At 49.5% G+C, this 26,655-nt stretch overlaps 4 protein-coding genes across 4 annotated transcripts; all 4 read right to left on the bottom strand.

Moving 5' to 3' along the window:
* Window positions 1-103: 103 nt before the first annotated feature.
* N7529_011336 (cytochrome b5-like heme/steroid binding domain-containing protein) lies at window positions 104-451 on the bottom strand (the record flags this gene model as incomplete). The annotated part of the gene is made up of 2 exons (XM_057246862.1): window positions 104-181; window positions 275-451. The coding sequence occupies 2 exons, from the start codon at window positions 449-451 to the stop codon at window positions 104-106; spliced, it is 255 nt and encodes an 84-aa protein (XP_057092211.1).
* A 285-nt stretch (window positions 452-736) lies between these two features.
* On the bottom strand, window positions 737-4,084 carry N7529_011335 (putative mRNA splicing factor RNA helicase (Cdc28); the record flags this gene model as incomplete). Its single annotated transcript, XM_057246861.1, has 1 exon — window positions 737-4,084. One exon carries the CDS (start codon window positions 4,082-4,084, stop codon window positions 737-739), a length of 3,348 nt encoding a protein of 1,115 aa, XP_057092210.1.
* A 1,379-nt stretch (window positions 4,085-5,463) lies between these two features.
* N7529_011334 (tyrosine protein kinase SWE1) lies at window positions 5,464-8,628 on the bottom strand (the record flags this gene model as incomplete). Its single annotated transcript, XM_057246860.1, has 1 exon — window positions 5,464-8,628. One exon carries the CDS (start codon window positions 8,626-8,628, stop codon window positions 5,464-5,466), a length of 3,165 nt encoding a protein of 1,054 aa, XP_057092209.1.
* Window positions 8,629-10,508: 1,880 nt separating this feature from the next.
* On the bottom strand, window positions 10,509-25,754 carry sidC (nonribosomal siderophore peptide synthase SidC; the record flags this gene model as incomplete). Its single annotated transcript, XM_057246859.1, has 3 exons — window positions 10,509-10,664; window positions 10,736-17,470; window positions 17,520-25,754. Coding segments are annotated over 3 exons (15,126 nt in total), but the record flags the coding sequence as incomplete, so codon positions are not given.
* Window positions 25,755-26,655: the final 901 nt, after the last annotated feature.

Genomic DNA, 26,655 nt, shown 5'->3' with positions numbered 1-26,655 from the left:
TTAATGCATTCAACAGAAGCTCATATCGGGTATAGAAAATCCGCAGTAGGTACATCGCATCGCACCTCGCTCTTCAAAAAATGTATGATATCCCATTCAATGATCACAGCTTTGCAGCGTCCTTGACCTCGCCAATCTTCAATTTAGGTGTGTACTTCTTCAGCACGGATTCATTGTGGTACTATAGTGTGCGGGTAACGGTTAGACTTGAATAGCCGGGTTGCCGATGTGAAACATTTGGAACTCTTAGAATCTTTAATTCTTCAAAACATACCTTCCAGAACTGCTTGGATGCATCCTTTCCTGCTACACGCTTAAGGATCTTTGCGCCGCCAGGGTGTTCATCAATGAATTTGGTGACATCGAAGACATTGTTATCGACGATGATGTAGAGGCCTTTGTCGGCGGTGTTGTGGGAGGCCACATCTGCGGGGGTAAATGTTTGAGACATGGTGGAATTAGAGAGAGGATATGTATTGGATCAAGAATAGAGAATCGTGTATCGTGAATCGACCAAGGTATTAAATAGTAGAGAGGGAGAGAAAGAGAGACTGGAGTAGAGTGACGTTGTCACACAAACCCCGGAAAAGCGGAGGAACCGAGGTCCAAGTCAATTTTGCCGCGGTTTGAATTACAGTGGATGTGATTGGTGGATTCTTTATTATGGTGAACGTGAATGTGAAGCTATTCAGATATTCAAGGAATGACTGCACTGCGTACATATTATGTGAATATACTACTTCTTCTCCCCAACTGCTCCCTGTCCCTTAGATACCTTCCGATCCAACCCAAGGCTCTCCAAATCCTTCTTCTTATAATAATGCGGTGCAACCTCAACTAACCACTCCGCCTGTAAAGGCATATTACTCCGCATATACTCCTTACTAGTAAGGACCAATTCGAAGTAAATCACCCAACGGGGATTGACCTCCATAAGAGTGCTAGAAGGATGCAAGTACACCGACTGCCCATTCTTAATAGTTCGATAACTATCACCACCACGCTGGAGTCTGGCCGCATTGGGGAAGAATCCTGCCGTAATAGCTTTCTGAATAGGTTGGATATTCGTAGCACCGCACGTACTGATAGAAACCTCGACTCGGTCGCAGAGTTTGGCAAGTTGGTCGCGGACGTCGCGGGCCCGAGTGAGACTGCGCTGTTGCAGGAAGTTTTCTTTGGCCCAGATCGTGCTGAAGTCCGAGTCCACCCATTGATTCCAGACATTGAGGAGGGTGAGGTGGTCGCCGCCTTCCTTGATAGTGAAGCGGTTGCGGGCGCTATCCGCGTGGATCTTTTTGTCTTTTGGTCGGAAGAAAAGGGCGCTGCCTTCGCCAAGCATGGAGACAATTGAAAGAACTTCTTCGACACAACCGTATTTGTCGGAGGCGAGAATGGCTTTGGCAAGCATTGGGTCCGTGGGGAACTCGGCCATTTGTCGGCCAACCTTGGTCAGTTCGCCGCGGTCATTGAGAGCGCCTAGAGCGTAGAGCTGCTCCAGGGCGCGGATGATGGTCTCGGCTGGAGGCGGGTCCATGAAGTCGAAGTCGAGAAGCTGGTCGATACCCAGTGATTTCAGCATCAGGATGACACCGTTCAGGTTGGTCCGTTGAATCTCTGGTGTGGTGTTCTCCTCCAACTCGTTGTAGTACGCCCACTTGGTGTACAGGCGGAAGCATTTACCGGGTCCAACACGACCAGCACGACCGGCTCGCTGGTTGGCTGAGGCTCGCGAGCATGGTGTAACTACCAGGCTCTCCATACCTGTGCGGGGGTTGAATACATTTTCCTTGACGAAGCCGGGGTCAATGACGTAGACAATGCCATCGATGGTCAGACTGGTCTCAGCAATATTGGTGGCAAGGACCACCTTTCGCGCCTTAGGTGGTGTAGGCTCAAAGATCTTGGTCTGTAGCTCGGACGGCAAGTTGGCATAGATGGGAGCAATGATCATCTCCGGAATCTTGCTCCCTAACTTTCGAGCTGTTTCTTGTAAACTCTGCTCCGCAGCTTCAATTTCCTCTTGACCAGTCAAGAAAACCAGAATGTCTCCAGGACCCTGGGTGACGTGGATCTGGAAGACGGTAGTAATGGCCGCAGCGAGATAATTGGCTTCGGGCTGCGAAGTGTAGTGCACGTCAACAGGGTAGCGACGACCAGGAATATTGAAAATAGGTGCATCGTCAAAGTACTTCTGGAACTTCTGTGCGTCCATAGTGGCCGAGGAAATGAGAAGCTTCAAATCAGGTCGTGCCTTTGCAATATCCTTGAGCAGACCACAGGCAATATCAGTCGGCACCGTCCGTTCGTGAGCCTCGTCGATCATCAAAGCCGAGTACTGACTCAGATCAGGCTCGGTCAACAGTTCTCGCAGCAACATTCCATCAGTCATGTACTTGAGAATGGTCTTGTCGCTCGTATTGTCTTCAAATCGAATAGCATAGCCAACCTCATTTCCGATCTTCGTGCCCATTTCCTCTGCCACACGCGCAGCAACACTCATGGCAGCAACTCGTCGCGGCTGTGTGCACCCGATCTTCAGACCGTCTTTCGTATAACCGGCCTCATGGAGATACTGCGGGATTTGGGTCGTCTTTCCAGAACCGGTTTCACCAACAATGATCAGGACCTGATGGTCGGCCACGGCCTGGATGATCTGATCACGGAATTGGTAGATAGGTAGACTCTTACGGGTCTCTTCCATAGTAGTAGCCTTCTTTTCGGCTGCATCGACCTGCTCCTTGAATTGAAGTTGCTCCTTGGTCATCGGCTTCTGCGTCCCATCAAGCTTGGCATCCATAACAAAGTTGATCTGCTGTGAATCGTCGAAAACATATTCATAGTCTCCCTCATCAACAAACTCAGCCTTCTTAATCTGCGCCTTAGCCTTGGCAGCTTGTTCGAGCTCCCATTCCTCGTGCTCAGTCACGAACCGTTCCTGGCCCAGCTCATCACGCTCAACGTACCGCTTATACAGAGCGTCTTCCTTCTTTTTGCGATCGATTTTTCCCTTCTCCGTAATATAGTCGTCGGGCATCATGTACCCATCACGGTGGTCGTCTATTCGAAGTCGTTCCTCGGCAATCCGGAGGACCTCTCTGTTGCGCGCAAACTCCTCTTTCTCCTTTCGAGAAAGATTAGGATTCTCGCGCAACTCAGCAGCTTCCTCGACAACCTGTCGTCGCAACAGCGCCAGACGTTCCGTCTCACGCTTCTTCAAGTACTCCTGTCGAGATCTCTCCCGCAAATCAGGCATCATCGCAGCCCGCGAACTGGCATCATCCGCCAGCGCACGCCGGCGTGCAGCCTCTCCATCGCGCGTGCGGTCCTCCACAATCTTCTTCGTTTTGCTATTGTCCTTGCTGGCCAACCGCTTCGCGAACTCGTCTCGTTCGCGCAGATCTCGCTGGCGATCAATCTCTTCCTGGGTCTTGGGATCGATATCGTCCGCCGGACGGGGCGAAGCAGAGCCATCGTCAAGTCGTGTCCGCTTCGAGGGTGACTCTTCGAATCCCTCCTGTTCGCCCTCATATTGGTCTTCGGGGATTTCCTCGTCGCCCCATCTATCCTCGAAGTCATCATCTTTCTTGCGGAGCTTTTTGGTGCGCGGTCGGTCGCGGCTCTCCCCATCCCGACTACGATCGCGTTTTCGACTGTCGTCTGTTTCTCGGCTTCGGGGCTCCTCGCGCTTGTTCCTACTTCTGTCCTTATCACTGTCTCTCTCGCGTCTTTTCCGTCGCTCTCGCTCGCGGTCAGCCTCGACATTAATGGGTCCTAATGAGGTGGGATCTGGTTGATCTTCGTCCATTTCCACTAGGCGGTATTTCTTTTTTGATGATTCTTTGTTCACCGCAGGCTTGGCCACGGACGCAGGTTGGGGGCCCTTGCCCATGCGACTATGGAGATCTCGAGCGAAGGTACCGACATCGGCGGAATTGGGAGCGTCGAGGAAGGATGAAAGCGTATCTGTGAGGGAGGAGGTTGACTTGGATGAGCTGGCGGTTGCGAGAACGAAGTCGACGACAGTAGGGTCTGACGCGCCCGTGAGGCGGATGAGGTTTTGCGACACGAAACTTTTGTGTTCCATAATGTGCGGGTTTGGTGTTCAGGGAGGGATGTCGAGGTGGAAAGCCAGAGTGTGGAGTGGTAAGGTGTTTCGAGCTTAGTGGAAGTGGCGCATAATGTAGGAAATATGGCCAAGAGATTGATGCGAATATAGGAAATGTTCAAGCAGAATATGAGCTGTGAAATCGGAGGTGAGGTCAAAAACGTAGAGCTGGAGAAGTTTGATCTGCCAAGAAATCCCGTGGCGATCCGCGATATATACGACAACTCAGTACAATGCTAGTATATACATGTACGTATATCTTCATTGCATTTTGTTGAATAGTGTCCGTGGTTTTGTTTTTTCCGTTCTTTCATTAAGAAGAGGAGAATACAGCTAGAATGATACTTTGAAATTGATCGTATAAACTAATTTTTATTTCCTACTAAATCGACAATATATATCTGTACAGATGTACGTGTGGTCTAGCGTGCCTCCTAAGTCCTCCAGGGCTGTATAGCTCTACGAAGAGTAATCGAATGAATCAGCGTATATATAACATTGAGATTAATCGAGTAACCTACATATGTAGGTAAGTGACCAAAGTTCCCCAGGTCTTGAATATCGATTAATAGCTCGATGCTACGATAGGTGAAGGTTAATATCAATCCTATCCAATTCGCAGATAGAAAGTTATGTAAAACTACACAAGTCTACATTGACTGCCTAGGTATTCACAGAGTAATCGTTCAATTCATAATTCCACAATTGCTATACAGATATGGAACCCAGGTATACAACTAAAGACACCAAGCTAGCGCAGATCGCTCAAAGAAAATGGGGTCATCATTGCCCGAGGGCACACATTGGTCATGAGAAAAAGAAAAAAAATCAAAAATCAAACCAAAGACAAAGATTGCGGTGATGTCTTCAAGGGACACCGTTCCAGACGATATCAGTGGACAAGGTTGGGACCAAACCAGAGACGTCTTAGAGAATACGGACCCATGGCCAGTTCCAGAAGCACCCTGTGATGTTTGGTATTTCTGGCATCTCGTAATGCTAGGTAGGAGATCGTACAAAGGAAAAAAGAAAAAATATCCGTGAGAACAAATGGAGAGACTCCATCGACCAGGGCTGAATACCCGTGAACTCCACCGAGCCATAATATCGCAATGTCCGCAACGGAAGGTAACGCCGGATCCAAACCGAAGGATCAAGAACGCCCAAGTCCAATCCGCAGGATGGAAGAGTCCAGCTTCAATTGAAGTCTGGAAGGAAAGTCGTAAAAGTAGTATCAAAGTGAGAAAACAAATGCCCCGTGTGGGCGAACGCCGAGAGAAAGGTGACAAAAGGAAACAAAGAGAAATACAAAAAGCATGGAACACCCTCCATATGCACATGGTAAAAGGGATATTAAATTACACGTCGATCATTTCGGCATCTTCGGCCAAGATCTCGTCAGCGGGGCCCCAGTTACCCTCGAAGACGGTGGCGCCAGCGCGGCGTCGTTGATTGATAAATTGGACTCCGTAAGTTTCCAATATTTGGTCGGCGGTGGGCCGATGTTGAGGTTCGGGAGAAATCATCCACCGGACAATTTCGTCCAGCGACTGTGGGTGGTATGGGTCGACCATGAAGGCAGGTGGATCGGTGAGCTCTCCGCTGCGTGCGACAGACTGAGGCTTGGGGGTGCTCAGCTGACGGCTAGTCAGGAAATCATCGCCAAAATCGTCACCCAAGTCGGAGGTGCAGAGTTCTTCAAAAGATGACTCCTTGGCGATAGGGTTTCCAGTAGCATCACGAGAGATTTTGCTATCGTAACTGAAGGTGAGGCTTGGTACATCGCTCATATCCCCATTGCGAAGCTTTTGCCAAGATAATCCATTGTCAGGAAGCTCAACGTTGCCCGCAATTTCAAAAATGATCAGACCAAGGGAGAAAATGTCCGCCGGCTTGTCAAATTGGCCCCTGAGAATCTCCGGCCCGATATACTCGCGATCACCTTCACCTTCAATGCCATCCTCCGCCGGCCAGCGGGCTGCCATACCGAAGTCACCAATCTTTAAGGTTCCTTCAAAGGTGACCAGAATGTTGGCAGGTTTGAGGTCAAGGTGGATGAAGCCCTCATCGTGAATTTCCTTTAGACCCAATGACATCTCGAGCAGGATCTTCCAAATACGGAAGTCATCAAGTCGGGCCTTGAGGCCGGCTTGGGCCAAGAAACCATCCAAGCTGCCCTCTTCACAAAATTCAGTTTGAATGTAAAGGTGACCCATGTTCTCCCAGCTATCCATGAAGGAAACAACGTGGTCGCAATTTGTCAAAGTTTTGAGAATGTCAACCTCGCGAATGCGACGTTCACGATCCTTCAATCCAAGGTAGGGTTGCTTGCTTTTCTTCACAGCCCAGACTTGATGTGGCAGAGAACCTGGTGACTTTGGCTCACTGGAAGGCAGAGAGAAGACAGAAGGGAAAGATGCGTCATGCGGTTGGGCGACGCGGAATACCTGTGAGAACTCGCCGGTTCCAATAAGCTCAACATTGTCGAAGCGGGATGTCAGAGTGGGATCCACATCGGGAGCATGGTAGCCACTGATTTGCAAACTGGGCCGTCTGAAAGATGCCCAAGAATCTCGAGGTCCGGTCGGAGTAGCTGGAAGCTCGTGATCTGCGCGCACAGACTGCTGGTCATTGGGTACGGAGATAGATAAACCACTAGGATCGGGAGGGAAGTACTGGTCACGAGGGGTATGAGGCGAAGCCTGCAACAGCCTTTCGTGAAGAGGAGTAGCTGTGTCTGACAGCCGTTCCAAAGAGGGGATGGAACCAGTGGATGGAGGATAGGTGCGAGATGGGAGGAAAGGTTGCTTGGTGGGAGTAGGGGGGAAGTCGTCATTCAGAGGCTGGCTGTCCTGTCGGGATGATGGTGATTGAGCCAGGTTTAATTCATCACCATCGATGCTGGCAAAACTTCCACGGCGGGAGACCTCAGGGCGATTGAAGCTGCTACCAAAGATGCCCATTCCACGAGCGAAGGGACTTGGCTTGGGGCGCGAGGTAGTGGGTGGGTTGAAAGGAGAGGCGGAAGGCGCATCTGACTGCTGCACCAGCCGTGATTTATCAAATAGTCGGTCAGTCGGGTTGGGACCGGCAGTGAACAGGTTGACAGGTCGCTTGCAGGGCGTATCAGGCATGTTCTTGTTGAAGGCTGGGCCAGCCTCCTCCGCATTGCGGTTCTTCTTGGAAATAAGGCCAGTTGACATGAATGCCGCTGGTAGAGGCTTGACAAGTTTGTAGTTGTCCGGTGTAGCGAATTCTCCCGAGTCCTCTCGCGTGAGACGACGCACAACAGCAGGACGAGTAGCCCCAGCGGGTAGAGACTTGGAGAAATTGAAGATGGTCCGTCGCCCCTCGGGCTTGTGAACTGGTTCATGAGTGGGCGAATCATCGAGACTTGACCCGGAAGAGGATTGTGTGATAGTGCGAGAGAGGGGATGAGCAGCGGCCCGAGAAGGTTGTGTGGTTGTGATGGCAGGAGGAGGGTTAGCGGGAGAGTTTGAGAAGAGAGGACTAGCTGGCGGCTTGGGAGAGAAAATGTTCTCACTGCCAGGCTGAAACAAGCTGCTGTCGAACGACATTCGCGGCCGAACAGTCAATGGAGTACCAGGAGGTGATGTGTCTGATTCCTCGTCCATGTTTCTTGGTCGCCCAAAGAGGGGTCGCTCACCACGCTGCTGCAAGGTTGATCGTCGTAGAGATGAGGAGCGCTTGGGAATTGTTGCAAATGGACTGTGAGGTTGAACGGGTGTCGGGAATGATGGAATCTCGTTTATGGGAGACCCTTCAGGAGTGGCGTCCTCAACCTCGTTGTCGAAAATACTAAATTCCGTTGAACAGTTGGGGTTGTGCACGCTGCGCCGCTTTGCAGAAGGACTACCCCGCGAGGCTTGGTCAAGGTTCATTATACCGTCGCTGCGTTTTAATGGGCTTCCAGTCGCAAAGGAACCAAAGGTACCACTGCGTCGCTTTTCGATGCGCGATAGCGTTGACCGTGGCGCAAAAGTTGATTCACCTTGGAAGATTGGAGTGTTGTTCGCACAGGGACTATCGGGAGTGGTGCTCAAACCGGTGGGAACCAAATCATCGAGAGTCAAATCATTTTCTTCACCTGGAGGCAAAGAGATGGATTGAGTGGGAGTCGCGTTTCCACCGTCAGTCGAGACACTCAGAGCGCGCTTGGCCGGACTGCGGGGTGACGTGCGTCGTCGCATGACCGGTCGAGAGATTTTAGCGCTTGGTGGGTAAGGAACTGCGAGAGGAGACTGATGAGATGGAAACAAAACAAAGTTGTTTTGGGAAGCGCGTCGAGAGGGCGATAATGGTGAAGAAATGTAAGCTGATTTGGAGGGCGACTGAGTACGTGGATTGAGAAAGAAGTTGGAGCTCTTGGATGGTGAGCGCGATAATGAGCGGCGTAATTGTCGGATGGCCGAGCTGGCATCAACGTGATGAATCCCTGAGTGCGAGTGCGACAGGTGTAGCGTGCCTCCGGAGTCCCGGTGCGGCGAAAAGGTTGCGACCATGATCGGAATGTGTCTAGGTGCTGCGCAACGAGGGAATGGGAGAGCGTCACTTTATCCTTTGCTTTCTTTCTCTTCGAACCACTCAATAACGGTTCGAACACGCGAGAGAGAATATAGATATCCAACAAGATTTCAATCAAGTGTTGACGCGTTGGAAGGTCAACAACACTGAACCATACACAAAAAAATTCACAACCCGGATGATTCAAGGGCGTCCACTAGGAAGGCACTGGAATGTTGGGAAGGTAGGTGCGAGTGGCAATGCAAAATGACCGAGTCACCACACTCGCGAGGAGGAATTCACCATGCGCTTAGGACATAAACACACGCGTGATTGATCTTGATACGCGAATGTCTCACATATACATCGACGCGATAGACTTAAGACTCTAAAATAGAAAGTGTCCAAGGGATCCTTTCTCCTAGAGTTGTTTCAAGGCGAAAAAGGTTGCAAGGGGTAGATCCCGCGATTAGAAGGCGGATATCGTCCCACGAGGAGGGTGTGAAATGCGGTCGAGGGTTTTGGGGGGGGGGCCTCCAAGGGTTTCGAAGGACAGGAGTGTTGTGCAAGTCCGTTTGGAAGGGTTTTGGATTAATGAATTAACAAGAAGCCGAGAAATGGGATATCGGAATGCTTAAGATCATAAAGATAGCCCTGGAGTTGAACCTTTGGGAGTTAGAAAAAAGGCTGGTTTGATTCGATTAACGCGAGTCGCGTTGTTATCGTTTGATGCCCAAAGTGGATTAGGGTGACGCGTGATGATAACAATTATGTAAGCATCAGTTGAACCATGGTTCCGATCTATAAAATCATCCCTTCAGAACAACACGAACTCGATGAAGTCGGAAATGAACTCTGGATGGCTTATATCTTAATAAGAAGAGATTTTGTTGATTTTTTGTAAACGTGAAAAGAAAGTAGAATTGTATCTTCCCTAACAACCAAAAAGAATGAAAAATCAAATCAACTCAAATAAAATTTCCCGCACGGCCCCTGCAGTACCTGAACGCCACCTCAATAAACAAGAGGGGGGAGATGTTGTACCAAATTCTCGCTTTCCTCATTGGCCTTTTCTCTTTTTTCTTTTTCTTAGTTCTTGATGCTGCAGTACTATGCTGTGTATCCCTTGTAAGATGGACTCAATAGAAAGAGAGAGAAAAATTCTTTCAGGACCACGCGAACTCGCCCTTGCTTTTGTACCCGTGAGTTCCCCCCCGAATTTCGGAATATGACCCATCATGGCAAAACTCCACTACAAGAATATTAGTATGAAGGAGGGAAAAAAAAAGAGAGAATCACCGGATTAATCGGGTCCAGTCCGAGTGGCGCAAATTGCGGGAATATCTTGGGCCACATATCCACTGACAGACATCGTATGTTTGTAGTTCATTTGATTTTCCCTTAAATTTTAATGATATCTAGAGATATCCGAAATATTCTACGTATAGTTGAAGATCTAATTTCGAGCACTACACCATTTGCGTATCAAGCACAAGAGCTACAGGAAGCATAGGCATTGCAGAACACAAATTTCTAATGAACTCCACGGTGATCGTCCCGTAGACCGTGGGTCCCCCCGCCGTCACTCATCAAATCATATATCTATAATCTCTATGCAAATCTGATACATGGAACAAGGGCTGCCAAAAAAAAGAGTATACACATCCAACGCCAAAAGAAGCAATATATATACCATATGCATATGCACAGGAAGGGAGTGCTGTAAATAGAAAGAATCCAAGAATCCAAAAAGAGAAAGAAAAAAAGGAATGAAATGCAAAAATCTTCCCCGCAAAATAATCATTATCATCGAAGATAGTAGAAGTGATAGTAGAAATTGAAGTAGCTCGGGATCATCCTCATCCCTAGCGTACACCTTCTACATCAATTCGAAGCCTGTCACCAATGCAGACATCTCGCGTCTCATTGCGTCAATTACAGTCTCCGCAGTGTCACCGTTAAGTCTTGAGACCGGCGCGAAAAGACCGAAGTCTAACTGGCCCTCTCGAACCGCCGCTTCAACATCGATGGTAGGCTGATTCAATGAGATGTTAGCAATTGCATTTGCGTTAGTTAGTGGGGTAGAGTTGATGTGCATAATCTTACCAGTAAGATGTTGGACACCGTTGAGGCGCTCAGATCGCGATGCGTCTCGGCTACACCCGGTGGCGTCACACCATTGCTATTAATTCGGGTCTGACTGTCCGATGGAGTTGTGGCAATTGTTCCGCTAAGGTTTTCAAACTCCTCGCGTTGGATCGCCGTGAGTGAAATCCGCTCGTTGCTGGGTGCCAGTTGCTCAGGGAGTCGCAGGAAATTGACGCATGTGTCAATCTGGACACCGGTCCATTCGGCAATTTCCATGAGCGATACGTTGGAGTATTCTGCTCGGCTGATCTCGTTGATTTCGGTTTGGATCCGTCGCGCTGCATCGAGGAGGGTGGTGGTCGATTCGCTGATTTTGTCATCCAATCGTAGTGGGACAACGTTGACAGTTGGAATCACCGATTCAGCTAGACCTTCCAAGGCATGCGATCGATTGGCAAGGTAGAGTCCAACGATTAACCGCCCGTGAGACCCTGCGTCATCCACCGTTTCAGCTGCAAAATTCTGCAAATGCACTCGAGCATAGATGGCCAGGAAGATGGTTTGAATGCTGAGACCCTGGCGCTTAGCAACCTTTTCGATGGTGGCCATATTTGGCACCAAGCCGGGCCGGTAGTGGTGTTGCACGGTGCCGAAACCATCCCCGCGCTTTGCCGCCGTTGAGATTTGGCCTAGATACTTTTGCCAGAATTGGCGCCGGACTTCCACGGGCGAATGGACATGTTGGAATGCCACAAGCTGTGAGAGATCAAGGTCGGGGACCGGCTGGGCAATTTCATTCTGGCCGCAATGTGCAACAAGTCTCTCCAGAATATGGGGCAGACTGACACCATCGTACAATGCGTGGTGAATTTGTAGAATAAGCGCCGTTCCCTCGGCGGTTTGACAGGCATGTAGTGCGACCGGTACAGCCCCAAATTCTTGCTTGAAACTTTTTGAAACAAGATGCCGATCAAACTTGGAATGCCAGATCACTGGAATGTGCACCGCCCCAAACTCCACTTGAATGAACGGCGAAAGCCGTGAGTCAGTGCGGAGGAACACCGTTCGCAGCATCGGGGTTTGGTCCACGACCCGAGCCCAGGCGCGATTGAGTGTCTCTGGGCTCAATTGCTGCGATGCCACATAGTAGAACTCTGGGTAGAACACCTCGGGGTTCAGAGTATGCATCGAAAGGAAATAGGACTGGCCTCCAGTTGTAGGGAATACCTTTTCCACATGTTGTGAATCAATACCATGCGACTGCAGCAGCAGCGCCACATCGATGCCATTCAGCGAGTCGCGGAGGATGCTTGATATGTTTGTGACAGAGAAGCCTGGTTGGCTGCTATTAGCTACTGCGGCCATATTTTCGATCGTACCAGCACGCAGCATGTCACTGACAGCGAGCTTGACGGACTGTTTCTTCAGCAGTGCAGTAACCTTGATAGCGCTAATACTATCAAGACCAAGCTCGAAAATAGTAGAGCTCTTCTCTATGGAACCCTCCGGTACCCCAGAAGCAACGGAGAGAACATTACGAATCTTTGACTCGATTGGTGACCATTGCGTTTGCTGAATTTTCCCAGGCACTACATCAGCGATGACTTCATGCCCAAACTCATCCTGGAAGGATGAACCTCCACAAATTTTCACCCCTTCCTTGGTGAACTCAACCGTCTGTTCGGACGATCCGTCAATGATAGACGAAATGATATCGCCCATCTGGATTAGAAGCACAAGAGCATCCTGATCCCCAACAACATTTCCACGACCGGCCACCCGGCCGATGAGCTCCTCACCCACACCTTCAACTTCAGCACAAACAGGATATTCAACATTCGCCGCACCACCCGTAGACTTGTATAAAGTAGACCCAGAACCAGCCTCATTATCCATCGGCCGTTTCTGGAACATGAACAACGTATCAAACAAACCCTGCGACCCGTTGTCTGGTCTCGCGCGCCGAAGGGGGAAATGCTGATGCTCCGACATCACAAGAAGAGTCTCTTGTACATACTTGACCAGTTCAATACGCGTGCCGTGGAGAATCACACGCATGGCGACAGTGTTCATTGTCGGGAACATCACATGCTCCGAGCCAGCGACGTTGCGCCCAGAAAGAACAAGACCAAATGCCACATCCAGCTTCTTGGCATGGGTGGCGAGAACAATCGACCAGCAAGTGACAAGAAGCGCCTGGAGAGTAATTCCATGGCGCTTGCAGAACGTCTCTGCCTTGGAAAGCGGGACAGACAGCGATTTTTCTGCGCGGTGCACAACGGTCGAACCCTTTTCGGAGTGTTCCATTGGCGAGAAAGGTATGGGAGTGAAGTTTGATAGTGTTGCACGCCAGAATTTGAGAGATTCATCCCCAGAGGACGAGAAGATTTGCTCAAGGATGTCGTCTGGCGGCGGACGCAGGCATCCCTCGCCGGCGTAGGACTTGGCAACGTCTTCATGGAGCAGGTTGATTGACCAACCATCGTAGAGAGCGTGCGCAATTGACAAAACAAGGCGTCGCTTCTCTCCATCCACCGCGATGGTAATTGATAGCAAGGGGCAACTGAGCAGCTCGTTGTGGGCCCTTGAGATTTGCGTCTCAATGATGGACTCGATAGAGATTCCATGTAAATGAATAGTCTGGATGTCAATATGATCCGCACTGTGAACGATTTGCGCGTAGGAAACCGGAATCTCAGGATCCCAGACTTCAACAAAAGAAGTACGGAGAATAGGGTGTGCGCTGACGACAGCTCTCCATGCCTGCTCCATCCTCCCCAGGTCCACCCCTGGATCAAGCTCGAGGATTTCGTGATTGTAATAGTGCTTGTAAACCGAAGCATACATCTCCGCTACCATGGCCTCTTGAATGGGTGTGGCGGGTAGAACACGAGTGGCACTTGAAGGAAGAAGACATTCGCCCTCAAGGAACTTAAGCAATGAGTTCTCCAGCCGATTGAGCAATGGCAAAGTACCATTCTTGGTGTGGCCATTTGCCATTGAGAGCTGCCCACTCATGGCCTTGATTGTACGATGGCGCATAATGGAGCTCACTGGAAGTTTGATACCGGCTTTGTTCAGCCGCGAAGATATCTTGATTGCATCGATGCTGTCAAGCCCAATTTCGAAAATTGACGTTTCCTGACCAATGTGTTGGGCCTCCACTCCTGCAAGAGTTGCGATGACATCGCGGATCGTGCAAGCTTCAGGCGTCCATTCCAACAGGGAACCATTGACATGCTGGCCATTGGTGTACTCCGTAGCTTTCACAGATTCGCGGTGACCATTCACTTCACCGTTGGTGATGGGCGGAAAATAACCATTGATTTGGGGTAGCGTTTTGTTCGGATCCTGCGCAAATTGTGACAGAATTGCCTCGAATTTAGAAAGCAATTGTTGGGCATCCTCTGAAGATACTGAATTGCTCTTCGCAGCAAGGGTAGCCGTCAACGATTGATTTCCATTGCGCACAATTTCAAAGGCAAGGGGGTACTCATGTTCAGCCTCTGAGTTGATAGTCCGCCAAAGCTTCTTGGCCAAGGATTCATCATTGTCGTTTTCCTTCTGGAAAACAAACAGAGAGTTAAAGAGTGGCTCATCGGGGCCTTTGCCAAGCCATTTCACAATGTCTCGCAGGGGAGTGTGCTGGAAAGGAATCATAGACACATGGTACTCATGGCATCGGCGAGCGACCTCAGACCAAGACTCCAGTCCAAAAAGCTGGACGTTACTCGGGATAGTATTGAACAGAGGACCGATCACATCTTCAATTCCTGGTACATCGATTGTTCTTCCCGAGGCAATGATACCAAGTGGGGGCACAAACGAATACTGCTGCTGGAGAGTGAGAAGCCAACAGGCATGGAGCACAGCTTGTTCGGTGACATTAAGCGTTCGGCGAAGATGATCAAGCTGCTCTGTCTCGTTGATGTGGGCCTTGTAAAGAATTGGAGTGTCTATGGTGCCTTTCTCGGCGAATGGACGGTCGCGGCAGCCTGCAAGATGTTCTTTCCAGAATGCTTCCGCTGAAGCATCCTTGCAAAGAGGACCAAGGTGCAACACATCAATGAAATTGGGGGGTGTCTGCAAACTCTTGCTTTGGTTCAGATAGTTGCGAGCAACCGATTCGAGGAGGAGAACCAGACTGTTTCCGTCATATAAAGCATGAAACATGTTGAGACACATCACCGAACCTTTGGGGGAAGAGATAACTCCGATCTCCCACAATTGGGTAGAGAGACTGTTGAGCTGGGCAGTCCACGCCTCATGCCGTTTCTTGCGCACACAGTCGATCTCCTGACTTGTTCCTACTGTATCAAAGAACCAAGGAAGGGTCGCTTTCTTCAGAATGGCCTGCGCGTAGCCGTCAGGGGACGGTGAGAATTTGGCACGCAGCATTTGAACGTCTCTTTGAGTCTCGTCCCAAGCTGCACACAAAGCCTTAAGGTCGATGGAGGAGTCAAGCTCGAAAGTGAAAGAAGAACAGTACATAGGCGTGGCACTCGACAGGTAGTGGTATATGATACCCTCCTGGAGTGGTGTGCAAGGTGCAATCTTCTCAATGTCACTTTCAAGGACTCCAATATACTCGATGACAGCGTGAGAATTCTTATGAGCAAAGGCGTCAATACTTTGCTTGGCGTTTCGCCGAAGTGTTTTCACAGACCCAGAAGATGAGCTGGACTCCTGAAGAGCGGAAGTCATTCCGGCGATACTGGGGTTCTTCATGATGATGGAAGGTTGAGCTTGAGAAAATCCAGCCTCCCTCAAACTCCGCGAGAAGGCAATAACTGAGATAGAATCCAAACCTAACTCATAGATACTGGACCAAGATGAGATCTTCTCGTCGGTGGATCCAATGAACTTCGCCAGAACAGCTATAATCTTCCGTTCCTGGGCACTGTCAGTGGGCTGGTCAACACTCAAGGCGCCCAGTTTCTGGATCTCATCTAGAGATAGATCTTGATAGAAGCCCTTCAAGACCTTCATATCAGCCTTGTTGTTTGCAGAAAGTGGGAACTGGGTCATCGGTATTATATGAGTAGGAACCATGTATCCAGGAAGGCGAGTACGGCAAGCGTCCTTGATCTTAGACAGCAAAGCGCGGTTGTCTTCCGAAGATCGAACCTCGACATCAGCACGGGATTTCTTATCCGCAACGGTCGTGAAAAAAGAAACAAGCTGATCCTTAGCTTGTTTGGGATGCGTGATAACCAGAGTGGCGACTTCGTTCAGTTCAGGCGTTGCCTGCTTTATAACCTCATTAATCTCTCCAATTTCAAGTCGCTGTCCGCGAAGCTTAACTTGGTCATCGATACGGCCCAAGAACTGGAAGCTTCCATCATGCAGGATCCTGACAAGATCACCAGTGCGGTAGATACGATCCCCGAGCTCGGAAAGGTCTTGAAATCGCTCTTTGGTGAGCTCCGCTCTGTTCAGATATCCCTTTCCGACAAGTGGGCCTGAAACGCAGAGCTCACCGATGCTGCCGCGCAGCACTGGTGTCGTCGTGCCAGGACTAAAGACATAAGATCCCACATTATCGAATTGGGGTCCGATGTTAGAGGCTTTGTCATTGGCAGACATTCGTGGGAGCATGGTGCAGCCAATGGTGACTTCTGTCGGCCCGTATCCATTGTAGATAACACCGTGCTTACCCCAGGCGTCGAGAATTTCTTGCTTCAGCGCTTCTCCGCCTGTGATGAAGACTCCACGACAAAGCGAAGGGACTTCATCGGGATGAACGAGTCTTGCCAGACTGGGCGTGAGATCAATGTGCGTGATTTGAAGCTTCTGGATTGTGCCCGGTAGATCTTCGAACAATAGATCGCGCGAACATGAAGTCACGCAGATACCGACACTCCAACTCCAGTATTGCTCCAGAACGCTGACGTCGAAATGAAATGAGGCAAATTGTAACCATCGAGATTCTTCATCCCAGTGACCGGCGAACAATCTCTGGAACGCAAGCATAGCTTGCACGGCATTATTGTGTGTGATCTCACATCCTTTGGGTGTTCCAGTCGTACCAGAGGTGTACAAACAATAACAGGTATCATCTGGACCAATCGGCCTGGCGTGTGAGACCTCACCAGTTGACACTCCATCAAGCAAACCCGGTTCATCGAGGGCCTGGACATCGATGCCCTTGAGACCCTCCAATTCCGGCTTCTTTGACTGATTGCAGAGAAGTACTTTGGTCCCAGAGTCCTCAAGCATGAACTGCTTGCGAGAGATAGGAGCACCGGGATCAATGGCCAAGTACGCGCAACCAGCCTTCAAGATACCCAAAATGGCCATGGAAGCCTCAGGGCACTTGTCAAAGCAGATAGCGACGATTCCACCAGGAACAGCCCCCTTAGCCTGCAGAAAATGCGCGATCTGATTACCGCATCCGTTGAGCTGGCGATAACTCCAAGTCTTCTTCTGGAGGCTGTCCGCAGTTTCACCGAAGGCAAACTCGAAAGCAATCTTCTCCGGAATTTTAACAGCATTTATCTCAACGAATTGATGCAGCAAAGCGACCGGCGCAGGGATCGGCGCCTCCTTCGCCGGAGTAACAGACAACAGGCTACTACCGACAGACTCATGACCCGTGGAATCGGCACCAGGAGAGAAAACAGTGTCCTGCAAAAGCCTATCATACTGAATCAACAGAAGATTAGCCTGTTGGGCAGGAATTATATCACTGCGATAGCTCAGTGAGATCTCAAGATCCGTCGAGTGAGGAATTAGCTCGATGGAAACAGGGTACTACAAATCATTAGACATATCTTAGCGTAAAATTAAGGAGAATACTCACATCAATCTTTGTCTCTTCATCGACAACATTCCACCCCTCAGCAGCGGAGGCAAACTTCTGATAAACGAACAAGGTATCAAAAAGCGGCTCATCACTGCCCAACCAGCGCTGGATATTAGACAGAGGCGCAAATTGATTTTTCACCAACAATGCATTCCTCTTCAGCGTGCGATTCAAAAGATCCCGGTTCGCGCCATCAATGCGCAGCGGTGTCGGGACAGTAACCAAACAAGGGAAGACGGCATCTTGCGCAGCGGTAGAAAGATTCCTACCAGAAAGAACCGTCCCAAAGGTAACATTCAGCTCTCCGGTGTAAGCAGAGAGCAAACGACCCCAAGCGACTTGACCGGCTGCCTGTAGTGTCACACCGAGATCCCGACATGCGTCATCGAGAGTCTTGCGGGGCTGAGCGCAACGGATGGACGTATTGAGAAGTCTACGCTCGTCTGAGCGGATAGGATGTAGATCTGGGAATTTGGAAGGGTGGACTTCTGGAGCTAGATCTTTCCAGAAGTTGGCGGATTCGCTTTGCCCCTTGCTTTCGATGAGAATGGGGCCAAGGGTTGCGGTTATTGGAGCCCGGGGGGTAAGCGTACTCCCTTCGTATGCTGCTTTCACATCTGCGAAGATGGAAGACAAAGATTGAGCATCGTAGATGGCGTGTAGCGCAGAGAAATGCATAACGCGGGTACTTTCGCCGGTTTCGACCTCAATGCCCCAAGGGGGCTGGTGGAGATTTTCCAAAATGGTCTTTTCTTGAATAGGAGATTCAGCTGAACCGTACCAAGGTAATTCAGTGTTCTGATAGGTGATCATAGCGAATGGATGCTGTTGATCGTGCAGCTGTACAAAGCCCGTCCGCAGCATCTCATGCTGAGCTGTGACTTTAGCCCAGGCTTCCTTCAGACGCATTAATTGCAAAGGCGCCGAGAAGTTCAAAGCCATGCGGTTGAAGTATACACCGCCATGCGAATGTGTAAACATAGCTAACATGCCATTTTGCACAGGCGTGCAAGGGCGCAGAGACTGTATATTCTCAGAAGAAATGCCAAGCTGTTTACAAACAACCTGGAGATGCTGGCTTTGGAAAGCCTCAAAATCGTACACCGCTTCCTCGCCAACATTCTCCCTTTCAGTGAGAAGAGAAGCAATCTGATCAATAGAAGCAGCTTCAAGAATATCCCCAGATGAAATCTTGTACCCCAGTCCACGCAGCTTCACGGAAACCTGAACGGCATTGATACTATCCAGACCGAGCTGGAAGATAGTCATATCCTGGGATATATTTTCCGGCTCGACATCAGAGAATTTGCACAGAATATTTCGAACAGCTTCCTCCTGACGAGACCAGGGGCGAGATGGTCGGGATTTAGTCGTCCGGAAAACAACAGCCTTGTGTTGCGACACCTGCTCAAAAACACGGGGAATGTTCACACCCAAGATCCGCTTGTCAGACGCCTGAGCAGAAGTATATTGAGAAATGTGTTCGACCAGAGTGACGAAATCCTGCGCAATTTTTTCGGCCGCAATTTGTGAAATGTGCGATTCTTGAAAGTGCAAACAAATCTGGATAGTGTCCGCAGACTCATCTGGCACAATTTCACAAATGAGAGGGAATCCCATATTTCCTTCATCTTGAAGAAGCTCCCAGATCCCGCTATCTAGATCGGTTTTCTTGTTCTGGAAAACGAGCAAGGTATCGAAAAGCCGAGAGCCAGCACCAAGAACACGTCGTTGAATCCGTCTCAGCGGACTGAGTTGGTGTGGCAAGATTTCACTGTTGCTTTTCTGGGCTATCTTCAATATATCATTGTTGGTTGCGGTTGAAGATGATTTGATTCGGATTGGGAGAGTGTTGAAGCACGGTCCGACAATTCCATCGACACCATCCAGTGGGATGGTTCGGCAGCTGAATACATTGCCGAAGCAGACGTCGGCAGAGTCGGTGTATAGCAACAGGAGCCTGGCCCATGCGGCGTGAAAGACATTCAAGGGACTCACGGAGAGATCTTTGCATTGCTGCTTGAAGGATCCAAAGGAAGCTTGGAGGGATGTGTGGATTTGTTGTGAGGCGGAGTCGTCTGCATTGGCTGTAAGGAGGAGAGTTGGCGCAACACCAGCCAAATACCGGTCCCAGTATTCGTCTGAGATGCCGTGGTCGACGGAGATCATGTAGTCAATGAAGCGGTGGAATGGTGTGCCTTCCGGTAATTCCTGGCTTGAAAGTGACAACTGTAATTCATGCAACAACTGCGATATACCCTCTCCGTCGTACAATGCATGGTGGATAGACAACAGAAGATGTGTCTTCTGTGTATCTGGATCAGTGATCACAGTCAACGAGTAAGGCAGCTGGCCGTTGACAGGCGAAATTTCCTCAAACTTGGACTTGTTCTCCTTGATGACGCTCTCAAGACTACGAGTCTCAACTTGATACCACGGCAAGGCCGAAGTATCCAAGATGACTTGAGCATATGCAAATCGCTTCTCATTAGTCTGTGTGAAACAAGTCCTGAGAATGCCATGTCTCTGCATCATCCGAGCCCACGCCGCTTTCATAGCCTCAGTATCGCTGTGTACAAGAAGTAAGAGATGGTTGAAATATGCCGACTGTCCACCAGACCCAGCTGCAAGCATAGCCTCCTGCAGGGGCGTGCAAGGGTAAATATCCTGAACGGCCGTGCCAGTGGCTTTGAATCCGTCTTCTACTTGACGGATGAAAGTTTCGTCGAACACCACGGTAGATCCATGGACCTTAGCTTGCGCAGACTCATGTCCATTTTCATTGACCATGGGGGAAATAACGGAAGCAAGTTGGGAAACAGAGCTATAGCGCAGAATTGTCGACACGGCAAGTCTTCCACAGCCGGATTCCTGTAGCTTTCGCGAGAAAGAGATGGCAGAAAGTGAGTCCAAGCCTAATCTGTAGAAAGACGTGTGCTTGTCGATGTGGCTTTGGTCGGTGCCGGTAACTTCCGATAAAGCGATAGAGATGATTTTTTCAACGTTAGTGAGACTGTCATCGGTACCGTTGGCATTGAGCTTGGGTGAGAAAACTGCGAGCTCCTCTTTGCTCAGTTGTTCCAGTCGCTGAGTCAACAGGAGGTAGTCGGTCTTATAGGACGGAGTGAGACTAATATCTTCCACGAGAACAAGAAAGTCAGGGATACTAGAAATTGGCAGGGTTTTGCTTAGCTCTGCAAAGAGGTCATTCGTGGCCTCCTCGATTTGAATAGGACCTGCAAGTATTTTTGATGGAACCCAGAACACGACTAATTGCTGCTTTCCAAGTTTCGAATTCAGAATCATATTGACGGATTCTCGAACGAAATCCAAAGCCAAGAACGCACGATCAACTTCGTCAAGATCGACGATCTGGATATGCGCCTTCTCGGGGCCGGAACCCGGAGAAAGTATCAGCGTACCATCAGGAAGCATCCTACCATAATCACCAGTCCGATAAATCCGACCGTACTCAGGATGATCAACAAATCGACCAGCCAAAGATATCTTCGCGCCAGGAAGACATTTTCCAAGCTGGTCACCACCAAAGGAAATCTCTCCGACAGCACCACGAGGAAGTGCACACAATGACTCAGCATCTGTAATGATCGCGAATGTGTTTCCCAGCGGTTGGCCGATATCCCGGATAGATGTTGAAATACCGATCTCAGAGATTGTGCAAGCATGAACCAGTGCTTCGGAGCTGTGAGCGTGATACAGTCCCTTCCCGGCCCAATTGCGATGAAGTCTGGGTGTCAAATGTTCGCCCATACTAAGGAGGTACTGCACACTTGGGACAGCTTCAGGATCAACATGAGAGGCCAACGAAGGAGTCAGATGGAGGTGTGTTATGCTCATATCTTGGCATGCTTGTTCGAGTGATATCTTGGTAATGTCTGAAGCCGAACATAATGTGACTCCATTTTGCCAAGCGAAAAATGCTTCGAACATGGAGGTAGACTGAGATGAGAGGATTTTTGATCCTGTCGGCGTTGGGTATACTTTTGATAGAGCGGTGATGCTGCTGTCTAGGTTCTGGCGAGAGATGACGATGGTCTCCGTCGTATTATTCGCCTTGGCTTCAGCATAGGCAATGTCAGAACCCTGGTTTTTATAAGGAATGTTGAAGCCATGGTAGACATCAAGCGAGTAAGAGAGGTGAATCCGCTGGACAATTTTTAAAGAAGGCAGGCGGTGGTCCTTCTCTGTCACAGAGTCGACGATACAGAACTTGGATTTGGTACTGGAGAGCAGAGAATTGATCGCGCTTTCAGAGCCCGGTGAGAGGAGCACAACGGCAGCACCAGCCTTGGCAATTCCAAGCACGGAAACGTACAAGTCAATAGACGAAGTCAGAAGAATGGACACTAGATCAGTCTTCATCACTCCAACATGAAGCAACAGATGTGCAAGACCATTAGCGCGAGAGTTTAATTCTCCATAAGTGATCCTTTCGATAGCAGTGCTGGAGGTGTCTGAGTTAGAGCTTATCACTTCAACAGCAACCCGATTTGGATCCGTAGAAGCAACTTGCTCAACACCAGTGGTCAATGACGACTCATAGTTTGTCGCCGCCAAACCATGGTAAACCGACAACGCTTCAGTAGGGAGAAGCTCTCGAATTTCCCCAATAGGAAGTTCAACCCGGTCAATCAAAATAGCAGCAACAGCATCAATCTGCTGCAGTAAGATATCCGCCTGCTCAAGCGACAAAACCGCATGCTGGAAAGTAGCCCTAGCAAAGACACAGTCCTCTCTGGGTTCAAACTCCAACAGAAGCGCAAACTCCAAAAATTCGCCTGCATCAACTTCCCGGAAGACATCATGCTCGTCGGCCCAGATACTCTCCTGCCAAACTAGAGCTGTATCAAACAGACTGCGGTCGAGATCGATGCCGGATGCTTTCTTGATATCCTGTAGTGGGAGACTTCCATGTTCGAGAGATTTACGGTTCATGTTCGTGATGGCGAGAAGAAGATCGGATATGTTTTGCATTTTTGAGAGGTCCATGCGTGTTGGAAGGGTTCTGATGCATGGTCCTAAGATTGTTTCGATGCCTTTTAGGGGGAGGGTTCGACCTGAGAAGACGGTTCCGAAGGTTACGTCTTTTGTGCCGAGGTAGGTGGAGAGGATGTAACAGAAGGCTGCTTGAAAGATTGTTTGGCGGCTGACGCGGTGGTGATGGGTTACTTCGTTGAGTTTTGAAATTGGGATTTGGAGGATGCGGGCTGTGTGTAAGGTTGCCGGCTTGAGGTCTGTTCTGCCGTGGAAGACGGGGAACGGCGCGGGATTTAGACCTTGGAGTTGATCGCACCAGTAGGTCGAGGACTCTGTGGACGATTTGTCTAGCTTTTGCTCGATGAAGAAGTTCGTGACGACGGTATAGGTTGATCTGGATGTGGGTTGTTCTCCGGCCAGGATGCCGCGAAGATCTTTCAACATGAGCTGCCAGGACCAGCCATCGTACAGTGCATGGTGAATGTGTACAAGAGCGCGGAGACGATCTTTCTCGTCCTTAATCTGAACTCTGAATGGGTTCAAGACATCGTGGCCTGCAACCAAGGACACATCATACTCAAATGCCCCCTCCACCTGTAAGACATGTTCATCAACATCCTTCCAAGTAAAACGAGCATATGAATGATCCTTAAGACCAATCTCCACAAATCCAGATCTCAAAATCTCATTATGCTCCGCAAGTTTCGCAAAAGCACTCTTCAACTCAGCCGAATTGACTGAGGGCTCAAATTCCAGCTCGATCCAGTTACAGTATGCCTTGTCATCTCTGATAGTCTCTAAAATCATAGCCTGCTGAATATGACTACAAGGCACGACACCCGAGACGAGCATACTTAAGCCCATCGCATCAATCATCGTGGCGCCCGCATCTGAGACAAACTCGGAAATCGTTTGCAGGGCAGCTTGCACATCTCCTGTGGAACCAGTAGCTTCCAAATTCGTAGCAAGTTGCCAGATTCCTTCCACGGAATCTACTTCCAGCAGGGTCGCAACACCGAGGCGGATTCCTGCATCGAGAAGATGAGACGCTAGGCGGATTGCCGCCAGTGAATCCAAACCGGCCGATGCCAAACTCTCTGTTGGTGCGAGTCGCCGGCCGATTACGCCAGCCACGCATGAGACAATGGCTTCTTCTTTCTCATCGCGACACTCCAGATTGAAAGACTGTGCGGTGCTGCGGTATTGAGCGAAATCGGCTTCTAAGGTTTTGCGATCGGTCTTGCCAGATGGCAGTTGGGGAAATTGATCGACGAGCACAAATTCACCAGGGATCATAAAGCGCGGGAGCAGTTGGCGACATACGTCTCGCAAGTTGCTCTCGGTAACGCCTTTGTCTGTGACGAGGACGAAGGCGACGAGGTTTCCGTCGATAACGATTGTCACGGCACTGCGGACTCCAGAGGCTCTGGTAATAACGTGCTCGATCTCGCCAAGCTCGATACGTTGCCCGCGAAGCTTGACTTGGCCGCTGGAGATTCGGCCGAAACATTCGATCTCGCCAGAAGGCAGCATGCGGGCTTTATCGCCCGTTCGGTAGAGTCGTCCATATAACGGATTGTCAATGAAAGCTTTGGCATTTTCTTTGGGACGATTGATGTATCCATCTGCCAATTGAGGACCACCGAGAACAAGTTCTCCGATTTGACCCAGGGAGAGGGTCCGAAGCTCGTTGGAATCGTCAGATGGAAGAGACATGATATATGCGGAGACCGTTTTGAATGTCGTTCCGATCATGTTCACTCGGTCCTTAGATTTGAAATGGGTGGCTGCGGTGCAGTGGATTGCGGCTTCAGTAGGTCCGTACATGCCATGGAGGATGCCGTCCCCGGTTTCAGACCGCCCGAACTCGTCTACCACGTGCCTGGTGAGCATTTCACCGATGGTGAGGAGCACGCGGAGGGAAGGTGCTGCGGCTCGTGTGCGCAATAACTCTCCCGCGACTGTAGGGGTCAACTCGGCAGCGTCGACCTTCATTGTGGTCATTACATGGGAGATGTCGAGAAGCATATTCTCTCGCTCGGAGCCGATGAGGGTGGCACCACGCATTATTGGGAAAAAGACCTCGAACACAGAAACGTCAAAAGTGGGAGATGCAAATTGCAAGAATCGCTTGAATGGGGGTATCAAATCATCATGAGCAAGCAGTGATTGGGTAACAGCGAGATGGGACACCCCAACGCCTTTGGGGCGGCCCGTGGATCCAGAGGTGTACATGACATAGGCCAGATGAGAGGAGGAACACTCGATTGTGAAAGGCTCTATGGGCTCGTTTGAGAGGTTGTCAACGGTGAGAATGGACAAGTGCTCGTTGGGTGGTATCTTTGAGGCAAGTGCATCATTGGTGATGACCACAGAAGCAGCCACATCTTGTAGAATAAATTCGATCCGGTCTGTGGGTGCATCGGTGTTTAAGGGACAGAAAGCAGCACCAGATTTGAGGATAGCCAGCCATGAAATGTATAATTCCACCGACTGCGGCAGTAGCACTGGTACGACCCTCTGTACGCCATTGATAGTCGAAGCATGAGCTATTTCACTCGCGAGCTTCGAGGAAAGCTGATCCAAGTCACGGTACGACAAGCAGCGAACGCTTCCATCCGCCGCGAGGAACTCAATGGCGTGGTTCGCCTCGGTGATTCCGCGCAAAGCAAGCTCGTGCAAGAGACCCGGACCGGGCAGTATAGCGGGCTCAGCATTGGAAATGGCGGGAGTCGGAACATCTAAAGCAGACAATTCTACGTGTATGTTTTGGAGAGACGCCTGTTCCTGCACAATCTGCTTGAGCTGTTTCCCTAACTCGTATAGGAACGGGGCATCCATGCCTCCGGTCGCACACAAAGCTCCTGATTTCGAGGTGGGGTCCAAGGTCCACCGCAATACCGGAGGATGTCTGTCATCCTCGAATAAGGGATCTCCCAACACCACAGCTGTGTGTTTGACGGAGAGATCTGATACGGTAGCCAAATCAGCTGGTTGGACCGTTTGGATGGATAGATCTGCTTTGACAGGGGCCCCGTTCAACAAGAAGACCGGGTTCTCATCGGTGGTGAATGCTCGTAGCAAGATTGCCCATGACAATGCCAATACCTCCGAGGGGAGTTGGATGTCTAGGTGCCATGGAACGATGTGAACATCATTCCCGTCGTCGTTGACGGCAGGGAACTGTGTGAATCGATCCATGATGTTTATTTTCTCTTCTGCTTGCTTTTTTGTTCCTTTTTTTCAGTGCATATTCGAAGTTTATAGATGTTTGCTTATGCGTCTTTATTAGGTGAACTGTGAGTGGTTGGACTCCGATAGGATCTTATGCAGGCAAGCGCGCGAAAAAGAATAGTTCCCACACGAGGCCCTTGGTGAAAATAGAGGGGTTTTTTGAAGCAAAAAAAAAAAGACAAAACCCAAAGAGAGGGGGAAATGCCAACACTTTCCATTCATGGACGAGGATGATCTTTGGCGAGTCAAGCGCCAGAAAGTGAAGGGTAAGGTTAGGAGTGGATTGTCATAGAGAATAACGCTGGAGAGTGGGTGCACTAAGAGATCAGAATCCTACGTTCCGATGAGTTTCCCGTTTTCTTCCCCAAACGCTGAAGTGTATACTATGAGTGATTTGCAAAAAAACAGAATATAGTCGGAATCAACTTGCCCTGTACCTATAATCATCTGACAGTTTTAAAAACGTGAAGATCATACCATTTTATCTCCCATTATCTCACATTCCCCCCCCATCATTCGGCTGAATCATCCGTTAACGGGTTCCTGTTTGGGCACAGAGTACTAAGTGGACCGTGTGAATGGCCAAGTTCATGTGCTGTGACGTATGGTTACAGGTAATTTATTTATTTGAACCAAGCATAGTACATCGTACATCGTACATATATGTGTATTGAATTTAGATTTGAAATATATGTATTGCAAAATATTAAATACAAATGTATACCGCTGATGGTATGTATGAACTCTAAAGTGTATCCCACGTTGCAATGATGTGCATTACAATAACCATGCAAATGGGAAAACTTATGATAAATTCATTGTCTGAGCTCAGTACAGTAGAACTAAAAAGCAAAAAAAGTAAAAAGAACAGCCACTGACCAGTGTGCGGAGGTAATTTCCT

Source organism: Penicillium soppii, assembly GCF_028829465.1.
Source record: "Penicillium soppii strain IBT 18220 chromosome Unknown utg000010l, whole genome shotgun sequence".
In the NCBI taxonomy this organism is placed as follows: domain Eukaryota; kingdom Fungi; phylum Ascomycota; class Eurotiomycetes; order Eurotiales; family Aspergillaceae; genus Penicillium; species Penicillium soppii.
This window is presented reverse-complemented; position numbering and strand designations above follow the sequence as displayed.